This window comes from Spermophilus citellus, assembly GCF_964194105.1.
Source record: "Spermophilus citellus genome assembly, chromosome: 14".
Lineage (NCBI taxonomy): Eukaryota > Metazoa > Chordata > Mammalia > Rodentia > Sciuridae > Spermophilus > Spermophilus citellus.
Window position 1 is genome coordinate 68,991,640 of NC_138194.1, and position 18,579 is coordinate 69,010,218.

Consider the following 18,579-nt stretch of genomic DNA (forward strand, 5'->3'; position numbering starts at 1 on the left):
ACCAATTCAGAATTGTTTAGAAGCAGGGCCCCAGCATCTGTATTCTTACTGATTTTATTATTTTATTTTTTGCATGCTGGGAATCAAACCCAGGACCTCACGCTTGCTAGGTAAGTATTCTACCCACAAGCCATAATCTCCAGCCCGACATCCATATTTTTAAAAGCTACTCAGGAAATTCTAATGTGCATCCAGGTATGGGTCGAGAACCATTGTATTAGATATAGCTGAGTAAATGAATGAAGGAAATAAAACATTTGCCCAGGGTAGGATTTTCACTTGGGAAGTTTCCTTCTTATCAGGGAAAAAGAAAGCTTTTGGCTTTACTGGATGCGGGCTTCTGTGTAGTCTTAGAAAATGCAGAAGACTCTCAGAAACATTTGAACACTTATCAGGAGAGGCTCAAAGCGATCTAGGAACCCATCAGCATAACCAGTTGTCTTTTCAGAAAAGAGATGTGGTCAGAAAGGGGAGGGGTTTCAAAAACACTATGTACCTGCAAAGGAAGGGGCACTTCTTACTGGGTTTGAGTTTTGCTCCCATGTTCCAAAAGTGCATTTTGTTTGTAATACTGAGGAATAACCAGAAGGGGGAGACATGTTCCAGAAAAGTGCAGCTTCTGCAGGTCTCCCTTCTGCCTCCAAGCCGGCTCCATCAGGTGTTTTAACACAGTTCTCAGGCACAGCCACAGAATGGGAAAGCCCCCGGCTATGAGCTAAGTGGTACTTATTTGTCTATGCCGGAGTTAGATTGATTTCAGCTCCATAGTAGTTTTAAACATTTAAATCATGGGGTCCGGGGGCTGGGGGTGGGGGTTGGCTTGGGAAGAGGCATGCCTGGGTGCCAGTCTTCAACATTGTCTTTGCAAAACAGTTTGAGGAAAATTTTGAAGCCTGGAAGAATGATACTAGTTATACAACCAGCATAACTAGCAAGTGTTTAAGCAAAACTTTCAGAGGGGAGCTCTCTCCCTTTGTTAATTGCAAAGTAAACATTTTAGATCTTGGAATTTTTGGAGTTACTGAGCTTAACAGCTAGAACTCTGGGAAGCAGGAAAAAGCCCAGCTTCTTGCTGCAACCTTATTTGGTGTTTTTCTTCACGTACCCACATATGCCAGAACCATGCAGAGTTTCACATGTACATGAAATAATGCATTCAAAAGGAACATATGCAGTCTCTCGCCCCAGTTAACCTTCCCTTCCCAAAGTTAAGTATCGGATTCCTATTTGCAAAAGTTTAAGCAAATGCTGTGCAAATCCCTACTGCTTCTGGGAGTCCTCAATCTAGTGTGTAGTAGTGGTCAACAAGGCCTGCAGTCAAGAAGAGCTAGAAGTGAAGTAGAGGGGGTCAGTCTCTCTGCATCTGCATGTCATTCTATCTGATTGTGAAAAGACCTTCAGAGAGTAATAGCCCTGTATGAAAAGGTCTCCCAATTTTCATGCAAAGTCCTCTTTGGATCAATTCTAAACTGGAACCATTCAGGAAAGGAGATTCTTAGTTCCCCAAGTAGCCAAATGGACCAAACAGAGCAGAACAAACAATCCAGGATTCGGTACAGATCCTTACAACTAAGTGTGCAGTGGAGGAAACTGAGGGCTAAGTCAGGGGACTTGCCTAAAGTCACATGGACAACTAGAGGCAGAAGGAAGCACAGAATTCAGTTTAGGAGGATAATATGGCTCCTCCCACTTCACTAAGTTGTGGAACTTAGATACTTTTAAGTATTGTAAGCAGAAACTGTAGAAAATTTTCATGCATCACTTCTGAGTTCCCTTGTGGGTTAAGAGTCTAATCAGTCTGCAGACCTTCTTTACTTCTCAAGCACTAGACTGCCTTGACTCTGTAATCTCTGGGCCCCTAAATTCCAGAGGCTCTTTGGTAAGGAGCAATGCCTGTGGCCAGCAGGTCTCAAAATCACTGAACAATGAGATATGAACTATTAGGCATTTAAAAGTAGAATTTTGACTGGATTGCAGCATATGTGAGAACTGGGATTCTGAAACTCCTAAGAAATCATCTCCCAAAGGCTATATCATCAAAAACGTCAATAAAAGCTCTCCTGAGTGTATAAGAAAATGATGATGTCAGACGCTCAGTCATTTATTTTATTCTACAAAACATGCCCCAGAAATTCTCAAAGTCAGTAGCCTTATAAATGTTCTCAGAGGCAGGCAAGCAAGGGCAACAGAAAATCAGATCAAAAAAGCTCCTAGTTCAGTTTACTCTTGCCTTTTCTCCATTTATTTTTTTTTTCTGGCCCCATTTCCTATCTAACCCTTTAATAAGCCCCCTCCTTAGAGACAGAACTAGTTAGGGCTTGTTATATCTGGGCACTGGAAAAGCTGAGGGTTCACGCTGGTCCTCAAAAGCCTGGGGATGTCTGCTTAGACCAGATAATGAGCAGCTTAGAAGATTCCAGTCATCCTGTGTGTTGTTAAGTGCTTACTTCAACCCTCACATGGAGCTTAGCTCACCCCAGGGACTCAAACTGAACTGAAAATTTTGGCTTAGAGGGATCTGAACTCTCCTCTTAATCTCAAAACAAACTCCTGGCGATTACTCAGACAGAAGCAAAGCACACTTCTTTCTCAGGTTAAACCTTGTCTATTCTGTTTTGCTTCTCTCAGAATCCTGATCCAACACTTTCATTTCTACCTTACAAAATTCTAGTACCAATGTCAGGGTAAAGCCTGAGGATGTTCTACTCTGACTTTTGAGAATCTAGCCATACTCTGACAACTATTTTGCAACCATTTCTGGACCAAGTGTCTATGACACAAGAGTAACAAATGCAATTTTAAACTTCTGCTCTTGACCAGCAAGATAGGGAACTTCTGGCATCTGTACGGAGAAAAAAAGGTAGGTAAGTAATAAAAACTGCTCTTAGCTTATGCATTTGTTTTGAGGCAAACAGAATGAGAAAAGACTCTTAACAGTGTACTACAAATTATTTTTAATTTTTTCAAAAATGTTAAAACATATTTTACATGTCTATCTTATTCTAGCTCACAAGGTACATTAAAAATAAATGGAATTAATTGATGTCATGATTTGAATGTGTCCACCAAACTCATATGTTGAAAAGTAATTCCCAATGTGAGAGTATTAAGAGGTGGGATATTTAAGGAGTGATTGAGTGATGAAGGAAGAATGCCCTAGATGGAATTATCACCTTATAAACGGACTTGAGGGAGGGATTTTAATCCTTCCATCTCTCCTGCCACATGAGGATGCAGCATTCATGTTCCCTGGAGGAAGCAGAAACAGGGCGCCATCTTGGAAGCAGATAGCAATTCCTCTTGGAACCTGCCAGCACCTTGGCCTTGGACTTCTTAACTTCCAGAACTGTGAGAAATAAATGCCTGTTATTTATAAATTATCCACTTTCAGGGCTTTGTTTGTTTTAGTGCCAAGGATTGAACCCAGGGCCTTGCATATGCTAGGCAATGCTCTGCCCCTGAGCTACATCCCTAAACTCCAGACCCAGTTATTTTGTTGTAACAGCACAAACCAACTGAACAATTACCTTTTCTGTTGTTCTTGTTCTGCTAATCATCAAGCCAGATTTTTAAAAAAGTCTCAGGGAAGGGATTTTGCAAAAAAGGAAGTAATGTTTTAGAATTTTTCCACAGTAAATTCACTGCACAGTCTATCTGTATTGTGAATCTCCAGATTGCCTGTCATCTCTGTTGTAATTTTTATTAACAAAAAGAGAAAAAGAGATGAAGGGGAAAAAAAAGAGAGAATAAAGAATGTCTATGACACAAGAGTAACAAATACTTTTAGAACATAGTTGATATAAATCCAGTTACCTGTAAAAATCTTGGGTTTAACCACTGTGATATGTACTCAGTCCATACATAAAAATAAACCTTGATCTACCATCTTACTATTTTCTTCCTTAATGCATTGATATATAAGTTATGGGAAGTAGAACCACATTCCCTTTGGGCATAGTAGGGTACTTATTGGCCTCTGGAAAGGGGGATGCTCCATCAGCTATTGTGAGGCAGTATTTAGGAATCAACTCAAAGTTGATTTTTTTAAAAATATATATTATTTTAGTTGTAGGTGGACACAATACTTTTATTTTATTTATTTATGTGGTGCTGAGGATCAAACCCAGTGCTTCACACGTGCTAGGCAAGTGCTTTATCACTGAGCCCCAGCCCCAGCCCTCAAAGTTGATTTTTGAAAAGAACTTGTCTCCAGGTGATTGACTTTCACAACATATGTAAGAAGCTTAATACTTACCATTCCACTTTTTTTACTCATCATTTTTCTTTTGTGGAAAATCAAGTTCTGGACTTCCCTTGATTGGGACCAAGAGTTTTCCATTATCTCTTTCCCTGCACACAAGACCTCATTACTAAGGGGAGCTCCCCAGAAATTCTGCTGGGACCAGTTTCCAGCAAGAATAAGAGCATGCATGTCCACGGCAAAGCCATCTCCCATGTACCAGTCTCCACTTGCCACTCCAAGTGCCTCCACCCACACAACTGCCGCAATCTAGAATCCATCAAATATATGCTCACATGGAAAACTCATCAGAAGGTTCAGACATGTCTGTGTTTCCACATTTCTGGGAAAGATACTATATTTGGTTGGTGCAGTCGTGCAAAAATCACTAGAGTCAGCACCTTTAAATCAACTGAATGAGTAACCTCTTTCAAGATATCACACAAGAAAAGACCATCTGGCCACTAAAGACTTGACCCTACAGAAAAGCACCAAAGACCCAAACCCACCAACAACATCATGCAATTTTCTATAGCTCTGATTTTTCTTATCTGGTGTCGAGTTTCTCACAACTAAACACTCAGGGTCACTCCAGGTGAACTGAGCTTCACGAAATAATTACAAAAGAGACAGAGATACCTTTTTCTATGGGTCCTGTGACAGCTCCTCCAACCTTAAGGGTCCACAGAAAGCGAGCACGTGCTGAATACTTTTACTGAGAAGAAGCCATTCAAATGCGGCAAGGAGTCGGGTTTCAGGAGGTTGAGTCTAGCTTCCTGATATCTGCTGTCAGCAGGTTGACTGACATCTAGGAAGGCCACACCCAAAGGCAGAACAAGAGAAGGGGACACACACAGGGCGTTTCCATGGAACATTCTATCCCAAACAGGAGAGAGAGGAAGGATTATGAAAGAATAGGTGAGTGTAGCTCAACCCCATGGATGACACACCTACACCTGAAGACACTCCTTCTACTTCCCGGACAGAGACAATGCCCAAGTCACCATGAAATGAAGTGATTGGTCAGAGCCTCTTGCTTCAGGACTGGAAGGCGTGGCTCCCCACAATCTGGAAAATTATTATACAATGACTTACTTCTTAAGAATACACCTGTTGGTCTGGGGTTGTGGCTTAGTGGAAGAGCGCTTGCCTCCCATGTATGGGGCACTGAGTTCAACCCTCAGCATCACATAAATAAATAAAAGAAAGGTACTGTGTCCATCAACAACTAAAAAAATTAAAAAAGAGAATACAACTGTTAGCTACTAAAAAGCAACTTATAAGCAAAGTGCAATTATACATCAATAAAGTGGGAAAAGGGACAACTATAAAGTTTAAAAGCCATCTTATTTTTTTTTTTAGAGAGAGAGAGAGAATTTTTAATATTTATTTTTTAGTTCTCGGCGGACACAACATCTTTGTTTGTATGTGGTGCTGAGGATCGAACCGGGGCCGCACGCATGCCAGGCGAGCGCGCTACCGCTTGAGCCACATCCCAGCCCTTAAAAGCCATCTTATAAGGAATGACTGGTTAGCTGTACTTTTTCTAAGTTAACTCAGCACCTCTTATTTTTGTGTGACAGCAAAACATACCTACCTTTTTTCTTGGCATTTTTCTTGGATCACTGACAACAGGAATGAGATTACTTCATGAAGGAGAAAGATATTTTCCACTCCATCTCCTGCAATCTTGGGTCCTCACAGGCCCCCGACGTCACTTGCCTGATGGGCCACTGTGCCCACACCACACCTGGGAGGAGGAATAACTAAACAGAACTCAGGAAGTAGAGTTACCTTTGTCGCTGAGTTTGCTTCTGTGATTTTTTTTTTTTTTTTTTAGGATCATTTGGCCACTGTTTTCCCACTGACGCTTGAAACCTATTTGGTTTCCACAAATTAAGACTGCTGAGCTCTTTTTGAATTTACTAATTGAAATGTTTAACATAAAATTTTTGTGGTTGTCATTATAGTTTGAATCTGGAGTGTCCCCAGGCTCGTGTATTGAAGACTTGATCCTCAATGCAGCAATGTCCAGAGGGGAGGCTTTTGGTGAGCAGTTGGACGGTGAAAGCTGCAATCTCATCAGTGGGCTAATCCATGGATGGATTCATAATCTGATGGCATTGTTTAGAGGTGATAGAAACTGAAGGAGGTGTGTCCTTAGAGAGAGGGGGAACTTGGGGGCATGCCCTTGGGTACTGTGTCCCCTCCCTGTCCCCTTTCTGTGTTCTAGGTGTTGTGGGGTGAGAAGCTTTCTTTTGCCGTGCCCTCTGCATGATGTTCTGTTTCCCCTTTGAAACCATGAGCAGAAATAAACCTTGCCTCTTCTGTTTTTCTCAGGTACTTAGGCACAGTGATGAAAAGCTGACTAATACTGTTGTCCACAAAGGGAGGTGTGCAAGCTCTAAGCACACCACAGGCTGATCCACTCCCCTGGCCCTGGGGAAGAAGCCAGCTCTGCAGACAAGGGCTGTGCCTACTTCCCCCCACTGGAGCCAACTGGCTCTGACAAAAGGACTGCCCACGATTTAATCAGCTCTCCCCTTTTATCTCATTATAATTTTTTTGAAATTTGCAAACTCAAGTGTTGTTTTCCTGTGGACAAATTGCTTATGCTAATTATTTTGGAAGATTAATACCTGTAAACACATGCATGTTTTAGTTTTAGTTTCTAGAAGTAACGTTGGTGAATGAGGTGTATCAGGAGAAAATGTGGCTGTCAGGCAACCATTTTTGCAGGTAGAGTTGCCCCTTGGTATCTGTAGGGGATTCATTCCAGGATTCCCTGTGGCTACTAAAATCCATGAATTCTCAGGTCCCTTATATAAAATGGCACAGTATGTGCTAGGAGCAGTGGTGCACACCTGTAATCCCAGTGGCTCAGGAGGCTGAGGCAGGAGGATCACGAGTTCAAAGCCAGCCTCAGCAATTTAGCAAGACCCTAAGCAACTCAGTGAGAGTCTGTCTCTAAATAAAATACAAAAAGGGGGGGGGCCTGGGAATGTGGCTTAGTGATTAAGTGCCTCTGAGTTCAATCCCTGTTTTAAAAAAAATGGCACAGTATGTGTATATAATCTACAATATACTCCATATACTTTAAATCTCTTTAGATTACTTACAATTCCTAATAAAATGTAAATGCTATGTACTTGTTGTCATTATATTGTTTAGGGAATAATAACAAGAAAAAAATCTGTACCTATTTAGCACAGACACAATCATCATAGGCTTAACTGCATTTTTGATCCACAAGTACACATCTCCTTCAGTTTCTATCATCTTTAAACAATGCCATCAGATTATGAATCCATCCTTGGATTAGCCACCCACCCTTAAGAGTTACACAAGGCTGTTGACAGTGGCCTACCTTATAAAGGCTGTGTGCAGACTGATGTCAGTACTGGGGTGGCTGTGCTGGTGGGAGGGGCCCTCTGTGAAAGGAGGTCGTCATCTCCAGGACTGACAGGGGTCCCACTCATCAACTCTCCCAGGGCCTGCAGCAGGAAGACCACTCTGGCAGTTGGAGTTGACTTTTTGCCCAATGATCAAGTATTTCAATCCAGAAGCAATTCAAACTCCCCAACTCCTTCTAGATTAAAAATAGGCCCAAGGAATACCCAGACAGGCTAATTGCCCCTTCTCCTCTCATAAAGCTACCAAGGGATGTGTATATGTCATTTTACAAATTAGGTTGTGAATCTTATTTCTACTATCCCTATTCCTGTAATTTTCCTGGTATGTAGCATGGAATGAAACTCATCACTTGTATTTTTCTTCTTGTATTCAGATATTTGATGATAACCTAACTGTTTTGAGAGAAAAAAAAAATGTCAAACAAATATTCTGGTTTTGCCATCCTCAAATCCTCAAAACTGTTCCATTTATATTGTCAGGACACTGTCTCAGTACGTGCGTGTATACTGATCCCTCTTACTCTGAGCTTTACCTGCTGACTACTCCATTAGCCTGCAGATTTGCCAGCACAGAGCAGCTTCTCTCATTGCTTCCTAAACACCGTTCTTATTCTCCCACCTGTATCTACATTTGCCTTTCTCTAATGTGCCCCTTCCTGCACCCCCTGCATCTCTACTCTTTCATCGCAATCTCTCTTCCCCTTGGTGCTTTACTGATAGCCCTGCAACTTCCTTTGACACACAGGCCACACTATACTTTTGACACTGACTACAAGGATCTGGGATTATTCTTCTCACACGTGGAGTTGAAACACAAGTAATGGACACAATGAAATGATACTTTTTCACCTACAAAGACAGCAACTCCAATTACTTTAATCTATTACATGTATCTTCCTTTTTGATTGTTTGTTTGTGTGGTGCTGGGTGGAGATTGAACCCAGGGCCTCATACGTGCTAGGCAAGCGCTTTACCACACTTTCTGACACTCCCAAACCCTCTTTGCATCTTCTTACAAATTCTCCTTACATTTGACAGTCCCTTACACTGCGTAAGTGTTTTCTACTAAAAAGAGAAAGACTTTGGCTATTCTTAAGTAAGCAAACTAGTAAATCAGCTTCCGGTATGACTATTGGTATTGACTTATAAACACTCTGATGTTTTAGTAGACTATATTTCAAAAAGACCATCCACAGAATTTTCATCAGTAAATTCTATATTCAACAGAATATATTTCATATTTATTATGTCATTTTACTACCAAGTTAGAAAATAACATTAGAATATCTCACTTTTTCCCTAATTACATTGTATAGATTCCTCTGTTCCTCTTCTTTATTGGGGTCCTAATTCTATACATAATTACATTAATTATCAAGAGACAACTGAATAAGGAAACTGTATAAGAAAACGTCTTATGATAAAACACACATATTTTTAAAGCTAAGAGACATAGAAGGTATTTGATGTCAAGTGCAGGGCCTTATATCTTTCTAAAATAAAAACATTCAGAACAGGTTGATGCTTATTGAACTGAATTCAATATTCTAAGGACAGAATGCAATTATAGCAGTGAAGAAACATAGGAGCAGGCAGCCTATTATTTTGAGGTCATCTGTACTATTAGGCCCATACGTAAGAGAGAAATCAGCATTTTACCCAACCCCTGTACTAGCTCTGTGGTTAGATCAGAGAAGTCTGGATTTCTTTTCCAGTGATTCCATTTCTTAGAGCCATGTTTTCCTCTGCTGATTAGTCACATGTTTAGAACATGACCCTGAACACAATTTAGAACAAGCCTTTCAGGCATGTAATGTCAGAACATCAGCAGATTTCATGAAAGCAGGTACATGTCCATTTTAGAAAAAAAATATAGAATGAATTTCATATTAGTTGACTCAAATCTGCCATTTGTTGTTGATGAGCCATTAAAAACAAACTGTAGCTTTAGTTCCTATATCTCTTTATCTTGAGATCTACACGGAGTACTGCAGTAGTCTTGATGAATGGTCTATCTGAATGTTGGAAAAAGTGGAAAGAAGTCAAGAAATTTCCTGATGGTAGGAAGCCCGTGTTCAACTCTCAAGTTCCTTCGCTGTCTTGAGAGCATTAAAAAAAAAAGTTTTAAAAGGTGAGACTTCTCTTCAAAGATCTTCTTCTTTTATGGTCCCAAAAACACAGTCAACTTCTGCTCTCTTAATCTTTCTTTTTCTTGGTAGAAAACTAGAATAGTCCTTCTGTTGTAAAGTAAGCAGAGAGATCAGGTTCATAAATAAGAGGAAATAATTTTCATAATAACAATAACAAAAAATTCAAGGATTTACCTGTTTAAGCAGTAGTTTTTTAAAAAGGTTTTAACCTGCCGGAAGCTTAATTTGGGGTTGATGCCCATCTGGTAGGGCCAAGGACAGCGCCCCCTGCAGGGCTTCAGAGGAAGCCATATCCTAAGTGGCTTTTTGAGCCCTGTCACTTCAGGAAAAGTTTAGCTCTGCCTGTCTTGTCCCTCTCTCCAATCTTAAAGTCATGTGACTTTCCATTTTTAACATTAATCTCAAATCTTCAGACCATAAAAACAAATTCTAAAATATCATTATGCTTATTTTCAAGCATTTTAAGAGGTCATGGTTACCACAAACCTTCAGTGAGCATGTAGTTTCCTTTCAGTACTTAAGAAATCTCAGAGACAGGGCCTTCGGGGACACCTCACCAGGCAGATGGGTTAAAACTATTTTCTATGAGAAATATGTCTTGATAAAGAAGCCCTTTAGGGGCTGGGGATGTGGCTCAAGTGGTAGCGCGCTCGCCTGGCATGCGTGCGGCCCGGGTTCGATCCTCAGCACCACATACAAACAAAGATGTTGTATCCGCCGAAAACTAAAAAATAAATATTAAAAAAAATTTAAAAAAAGAAGCCCTTTGACAGAGTGGTTGAAGAGATAGATTTAATTTGTTAAAAAAATAAAGACCACTTGGATTCAGACTCTGGCTCTGGCTTTGTGATCTTTGGCCAGCTACTTAACTTTTCTGTGTGTCAGTCCCGAAACCAAGGATAATAACAGGACCTGAGTTGTTAGGAGGATTAAATGAGTTTTATAGTTGGCCCTCAGAATCCATGGGCTCCATATCCACAGGTTTAACCAACCAGTGATGGAAATTATTTTTTAAATTTGCATCTGTACGGACCATGTAGACTTTTTCTTGTTATTCCCTAGAGAATTCAATATTATAAGTATTTCAATAATAAAGTTTTACATAGCACTTATACTGTATCAGATATTACAAGTAATCTAGAGATGGTTTAAAATACATAGGAAGATGTATATAGATTACAAGCAAATACTACGCCATTTAATTTATATAAAAGGCCTGAGCATCCAAAGATTTCAGCATCCCCCTTAGATACTGAGGGACAACTATACACGGAGATTCTAACTATGCCTGGCTCCAAATGAAGCCTTGCTCAATAAATTGGGATTCAATATATTTGGACATCAGGCCCCTTGCTGACAAGCTGGCCCTGCTCAGAACTTGAGCACATTGGCCTGTTGTAAAATTGCTGCTCATCTGGAAGGACAACTGAATTAGCATCACTGTCAGTCATGGCTGTGCTGTTTGTCCTGTGGTCTGTAGCTCCCCTTCCCCGGCCCCCATCAGACTCATCTGGAGGCTTGGTAAACAGATTGCTGGGCCCCTCCCCTGGAGTTTCTGATCCAGTAAGTTTGGAGCCCAAGAATTTGAGTTCAAATGATGCCCACACTGCTGGCCCAGGGACTATGCTTCGTGAACCACAATTCTAGCATAATAGTTCCAATCCTGGTTGTATATCAGAACCACTTGGAGAACTTTTAAAAATTCCATTGCCCAGGTTCTTCAGACCAATGAAATCAGAATCGCCAAGGTGGGGTCCAGCCATCCTTAGTTTCTAGAGCTCCCCAGGTAATTCCAATGTGGAGCCCAGGTTGAGAACCCCTGTTATACGCTGCCAGTATGCTGCTGCAACAGTGGAATCAAAATGATGAGGCTATTCCCCTCTATGGTTTGCAGGAAATGGAGCTGAAGCTTGGTGCAGTGTTGGTGCTTGTGGGTGCACTGGGGTGCTTGTTATCAATGCTGATTTCCAATGTCCCCACCGCAGATCTATTGCATCAATATTTAGGGGTGAGGACCAGGAGTCTGACTTTTAAGATGCACTTCAGGAGTCCCTGATACATATTTAGGTTTCTGGTTTCTCTGAAGACACATAGCTTATAGATGGTAGAGTTCCTGTCTCGGATCTAACCAGAAACCCTATCATGAAAGAGAAAGCTTTGGTTATGCCATTTTGTTTTCTGAGCTCACTCAAGAAAAGGACCTTATGTACTCACATATTTACAAATATATTCTTATATATGAGGGACCATTATATACATAACAGACCCTGAGACAGATGCTAGATGGATGATTCATCCCATTCAAACACTACTTAGAGGTCACCTTTATTTCATTGACTTACACTACAATTTGGACATAGAAAGCAATAATTAGCAAGTAGTTAAGGGCACAATTCTGGGATTAGACTGCTGGCTTCATTCCCCACTGATTACTGTTCAACCTTGGGTATGTCATTTAACTCTCTGAACCTTAGTTTCCTCAGTGGGTTTACAGAGATCTTTGGAGAGGACAAATGTGTTAATTCACAAAGAAGAGCTCAGAATAGTGCCTGGCAATAACAAATCCTTAATGATGTTGTTTATGATGATTCTATTATTGTTATCTACACGGAACTAAATACTCAAAGAAGTATCTTATAAACTTCAAAGTTGTTTCAAACAGGGTACATTGCTAAAAAAAAAAAATCTATGAAACGAAAACATACTGAATGCACTAAAATACATAAACTCAAAAGAGAACTTTCCAAAAAAATGCATGGGATGCAGAAGAAAATCACTAAGGAATTTTGTGTTCCTCTTGGAAACTTTTCATGTGAAAATTTCCTTAGCCCCGCTGGATGTTACAACAAAAACAACTGTACTTTTGTGACAGCCCTCGGATCTACACAGAGCTTCTGGGCAATTCTGGCTTATTCTTGGAAATAGAATTACTTTGGGTAAAGAGGAAAAAAGAGCAGATTTATCAAAATTATAATGTTTCAATTACATCCTTTTACTCACAGACCTGGCTTTGTTGAACATGGTATTTTTGACTTTTGCCTTGATCCAGGACTTCAATCTGCTAAATAGATTAGTAAAATGTCAGTCAGCACAGCCCAGAGAAAGCAAGCACACAAATCATCTATTTAACTAGCACATTTCCCTTCCACCATAATCCTCTTAATGGTCCCCAAGGCTGTCAGTCCCTAGGCACACATGCTTGTCATCTACGAACCCCCCTTCATCTGCCAGGATCTAAATGTCACAGACACACCAGTCCCCAAAAGTGCAGGGAGGCTCTGTGTTTAACACTGGCGGTTGGCTGCCTATGGATTTTGCGATTTGACACAGCGTTTAAAAGGACCTCACACGAAATGAAACTCGCTTCTAAATCCTGAGATAATCCACGGAGCTCCAATCCATATGCTGAATCAAAGCCAAGTGAGGCTTCGCTTAATCAAAAGGCACCATTAATCAAATGAAGAATCACACTGAAGTTCAAAGACACTTCACTATATCTCATGTCCATGAGGTAAACTTAATATACCAGTCAGGATCCAGGAGGAAACAGATGGTACACCCCTGGGGTAACCATGAGAATTTTAAAAGGAACTATTTAGCATTTAATGGAGGTGTGGGCGGGTTTAAAGCGAGTCAGCCCAGGGATGCTGGACCCCCTGGGGGCTGCAGGGAGGGTGGTGGGGGCGGGGATTCTTACCACCTCCCAGCTTGCAGGGACAGTGGGGGTGGGGGAAGAGCTACTACTGGAACCACCATAGCCTAGCTGCAGACTTCAGTAGAGGGATGTGAAGCCAGAGGGACTCACCAGGGACAGGACTGGAGAAATAAGTTGTCCAACCCCACTTTTTCCACTACTCTCCAGCCTCCTACTGGGATTCCCACTGGGTGGTTCCGTGGAAGGCAAGGTCAAAGTCCTCACTGATCAGTCTCAGGGCACAGCGCAGTGGGTGGAGAGTGAACCTTAGGGGCAGACAGTATCTGGCACATCTAGAGAATGTGACCTAACCAGGGCTGGAGGACAGCGTTCTTAGACTTTTCTTCATGGAAAAGAAAAGGATCATTAAACCAGTCTGCATCACGTGCATGGCTCCTGCCAGGCACAGGGCACGCTGCTCGACAATGGTGGATGTCTCTGCACTAACTGCTTTTCTGTTCCAACACACACACTCCTTGAAGCTGGGTCTTGGTTTCCAGCCAGCAAGTGGTAAACTCGGCCATTCATAGATGATAGGATGAAGGGGTGAAGGAGGAAATTCTTTACTGCTGCTTATCACTCACAAGACTATGGAATGGGACATTCCAGAATAACTGAGGTAAACATCATTAAAAGCATGATCTTTTCACTATGGTTAATTTTGCTGTAAAATAAATTGCTTTCAGGGGAAATACACAGGATTTCCTTTAGGTTAGCAGAACAGAAATGTTCATGTATTTGAAGCCCATACCTCAATAATTTTAACCAGTTGTTAAGTTTGGTAAATGAGAAATTAATATTCTGATGTCATATGTGTTTGCTATTTTATTTTTTATTATTTTGTAATATGTTAGAGTTTATAGTCTTGTGCTGTGAATACAGAACATGGGGGGAAAATTCTCATAATTTTTTTCTCCCCTATTCTCCTTCCTTGAGACACACCAGAAGCATCACCTGTTGCTGGGCACAGTGGCTCACATCTATGGACACCCACTTGGGAGGCTGAGGTGGGAAGATCACTTGAGCCTGGGAGTCTGAAGCCAGCCTAGGCAACATAGCAATACCCCATTTTCCAAAAAGCACCAGTTGCCTTTTGAATAATCTTGCTTTGCCCCAAAAACAGAGGTGGGATTGTTAGAAAGAGTGAGAGAGAAAAATACATATGATGATGGCAATTGGGGGTGGATGAGAGGTATGGATGAGGCAACAGGAATTAAAAAGCCACCTTGTTCTTGGCCACTTTTGAGAAAATCAATTTAAGGTGAGACCCACTATCAAGAACACTGAAGGAAGAAAACACAAAAAACTAGGTATAGATTAATCAAAATACAATTTTTATGTATTTTCAATTCAGAAAGTTATTCATCAGTCTATTCCCGATAGGACTTCCATGTATTCAGATTATGGTTCAATGCACAAAATAATAACCATATGCTTTCAGGAATCTTTAGTAATACATCTATTGTATAAAATACATCTACTTTCCTTTCTCAGTGTCTTTTAGAATCCTTTAGGTGGCAGAGGTTGTTGGTGGTCTACTCCATTATCCATTCTGCTCTCTACCCAGTTTTGTTTGGAAAGACAACACATCCTGCTAAAAAGACTACATTTGCCTGACTCCCTTGTGGGTGGAAAGACTGGCGCTGTAGCAGCCACATGGTGCGTGAGGTCTTTGGTGGCACTGTAGAACCACCATCTCAGCCCTAGACTGCCTACCTCTAGGCTTATTTTAGGTGAGAGAGAAACACACTTCTATTTTGCCTAAGGCACTTGCTTTGTCTTGTTTTGTTTTCTGTTATATGCAGCTAAACCTAATCCTAACTTTATTTTCAAATAAAACAATCCTTTAAAATTCTGCTCAAGTTAAAAGCAGTAGATATTAACAAAACTGATTTAGGCTCTTCTGTAGGCACATCACTTTTTTTCCTTCTCATGGTTAAAATTGCCTTTAAGAATTTAAGGTGATGTTTGTTGTGGTTGTGTGTTTACATCATTCTTTATTGAATTTATTTGATTTGAATTTTTAAAATCTCTTCATGAACAGGTCAAGTCTTACCTTTGAAGGCATTGCCTAGTGCTAACCTGCCTAATTAAATTAGCACGAAATTTCTTTTTTTTTTAATTTTATTTATTTATGAGTTATTGGCGGACACAACATCTTTGTTTGTATGTGGTGCTGGAGGATCGAACCCAGGCCGCACGCATGCCAGGCGAGCGCGCTACCGCTTGAGCCACATCCCCAGCCCCAGCACTAAATTTCTTTTTCTCATTCCATGTTAATAGGAAAAACCAGTACTTTTTAATTTAATCAGCTTCTAGGGACCCTCTGCTTTATTTATAGGGTTTATTTAGTCACAATTTTCTCAATTTTTCCCTCTTCCCCCAGATTCTTCAAGATTATCAAAATCTGGACTCAGGACCCACCTTGCCAAGTGGGGACGTCTGTCCTGGTGCACACAGACCTTCTATAGATGACATGTGCATGTATCAGTTCAGACTGTGTTTGCCTAGAATGGCACAGTCTTGCACTTATATAGTGTTATGGTTTAGATATGAGGGGTTCCACAAAGCACTTGTGTGAGACAATGCAAGGAAGCTTAGAGGTGAAATGATCGGGTTATGTGAGTCTTAACCTAATCAGTGCATTAATCCCCCAATAGAGATTAACTGGGTGGTAACCATAAGCAGGTACGGTGTGGATGGAGGAAGTGGGTCTCAGAGGCCCTGTCTTTGGGGCTTTTATTTTGTCTGTGATGAGGGGAGCATGTTCTCTCTCTCTCTCTCTCTCTCTCTCTCTCTCTCTCTCCCTCCCTCCCTCCCTCCCCCCACTCCCTGGTGCCACATCCCCGAGCTGCTTTCCTCCACCACTCTCTTCTGCCATGATGTTCTACTTCACCTTGAGCCCAGCAATAAAGTTGACGTCTATGGTCGAGACCTCTGAAATGGTGCACCTCAAAATAAATTTTTCCTCCTGTAAAATTGGTCCTGTGTGGTCTTTTGTTGGTAGCAGGGACAAAACTGACTAAAACATACATACTTAAAGTCATAAAATGACTCTAGTCCACTGTCCTTTGTGGAAGTTCAGCACTCGGTGAGTTCAAAGTGAGTTCCTCTGTCTCTGCTTTACCTTCCCCAGTCCCCATCTACCAGGAAACTCCAGATTGAAAGCCCTAGAACACACTCTGGAAAACTCAGTTTTCAAGAGGAAAGGGGTGTCGGTTCCCTTTCCCTTCCCCTTCACCCTCCCCATCCCTTGGTGGCCATGGGACTTTTCACCTGGCTGAAGAGACCTGGCCCTTAAACTCAGTCCCTAAACTCCACTTGGTTGGACAGGTTGGACGTGGTGATTCTCACCACGCCTACATCAGCCAAACTATTAGGCCACCCCTCTTGGTATCATGTTTTTCACCTCAAGCTTGCCCCAGATCCAAAGTCCTGGTCATCCCAATTGATGGGACCCACTAAACTCAAGATCACCTGTGAGCCTCCCACTTTTTTTCCTCTTGAGTCTGTTCCTACAGGTGCCCCCGACCTGAACAACGTTGCCTAATCCCTATTCCTAGCGTTTCCAGGTACAGGGGACCTGGGATGGTAAGACCCAGACATTAGGAACTGGTGATTGCCAACCTGCTGGTTGCCAAACAACTGTCTCCGTTCTATTAACCGGACTCAGTCTTTCTGACCGAGTGCCCCTCCTCTGCTTTATGACCAAACCAAGCGGTACTGCAAGTTCGACCAGATATTTATGGAGGATGTCCTCACACCTCCTGCAATATGCACAAGCTCAGAAAGACCACCCAAACCCAATTCCTATATACCTATTCTGGAGGTAGCACCTATCTGAACATCAGAGATCCCTGGGACAATTGCTGGGCCGAGAAGAAGAGGGTAAGCTGTACATCTAACCTGGGACAGCCGGAACTCTTTAAGATTTTCTGCACCTATACCCCTGTGATTCCTCAGCTCCCCCAAGAAATCCTCCAGAAAGAAACTGCCCTCACTTACCAGCTAGGGGCACATGAGGCAGAGAAGGAGACCCATTTTCATGGCTGGCCCTTGTATGTCACGGGTAACAACTCCTAAACTAATTCAGGGTCAATAATATTTCTGATTGTTTTCTGTGTTATGCTCTGCCCACCCTTAACGGCAGTCCCTCACCTTTCCCCTTAACATCTCCCAAGGGGATGATGCCTCTCTGCCTCTGATGGGGGGTCTCCCTCTTTGACAATCCCCTGTAGTAGCAGCAAAATCTTTCCATCTGCTATGCCTCACAAACCATTCCCAGGTTCAACGTAACTAATTATGGTGTCTTCTCAAGTCCATGAACCCCTGGGATTCAATGTAATGAGGCATTGATGAAAGTCATCAACTCCTCTACTGCCACTCCTTTCAATACCCCTGTCACCCTAATTCCTCAACTAACACTCTTTTTTCTTTTCTTTTCGTGGCTTCTATTTATTTATGGTTGATTTTCTTTTCTTTTTATCGTGCAACATTTTTTATTTATATATGACAGTGGAATGCATTACAATTCTTATTACACATATAGAGCACAATTTTTCATCACATTCCACCATCATTTCTAACCCCATGCCCCCTCCTTTCCCCTCCCACCCCTCTGCCCTATCTAGAATTCCTCTATTCCTCCTATGCTTGCTCTCCCTGTTCCACTATGAATCAGCCTCCTTAGCCTGCTTCCACCCACAAGATCTAAAGGGTCAGCCTTTCTTCCAGTGATCATAGGCATTTCCACCACCTTCTCCCTGGTCCCCTCAGGCAACGGGCTGGGGCATTAGGCTATAGCTTAACCACAACTAAAGAGCATGAAGAAAAATTATAGCTAGCAGTGAAGCCTCTGCCAACTCCCTGGCATCTCCCCAAAGACAAAGAACATCGCTTACACGGGTCACTCTCCAAAACAGGCGGGCCCTAGACCTGCTCACCACGGACAAAGGTGGTACCTGTCTGTTCCTCAGGGAAGAATGTTGCTATTACATGGAGGAGACCGGCCTAGCAGAAGAAAACATCGATGTGCTACCTCGGCTGAGTGAAGAACTGAGATGAAGGTGGCAGCCGAGCACC

At 41.8% G+C, this 18,579-nt stretch overlaps 1 protein-coding gene across 4 annotated transcripts in view; it reads right to left on the reverse strand.

Annotated features, from left to right (window-relative positions):
• Window positions 1-8,946: 8,946 nt before the first annotated feature.
• SNX31 (sorting nexin 31) overlaps window positions 8,947-18,579 on the reverse strand; it is a 60,166-nt gene continuing 50,533 nt past the window's right edge. For 2 of the 4 annotated variants that reach the window (XM_081266149.1, XM_081266152.1), the window contains 2 exons: window positions 12,808-12,864; window positions 8,947-9,890 (listed from right to left, as the gene is read on the reverse strand). In XM_081266149.1, the coding sequence (XP_081122275.1) occupies window positions 9,798-9,890; window positions 12,808-12,864 (150 nt within the window). In that variant the 3' untranslated portion in view covers window positions 8,947-9,797. The remainder of the gene's footprint in view (window positions 9,891-12,807; window positions 12,865-18,579) is intronic. The other 2 variants (XM_081266150.1, XM_081266151.1) reach the window with 2 other exon arrangements.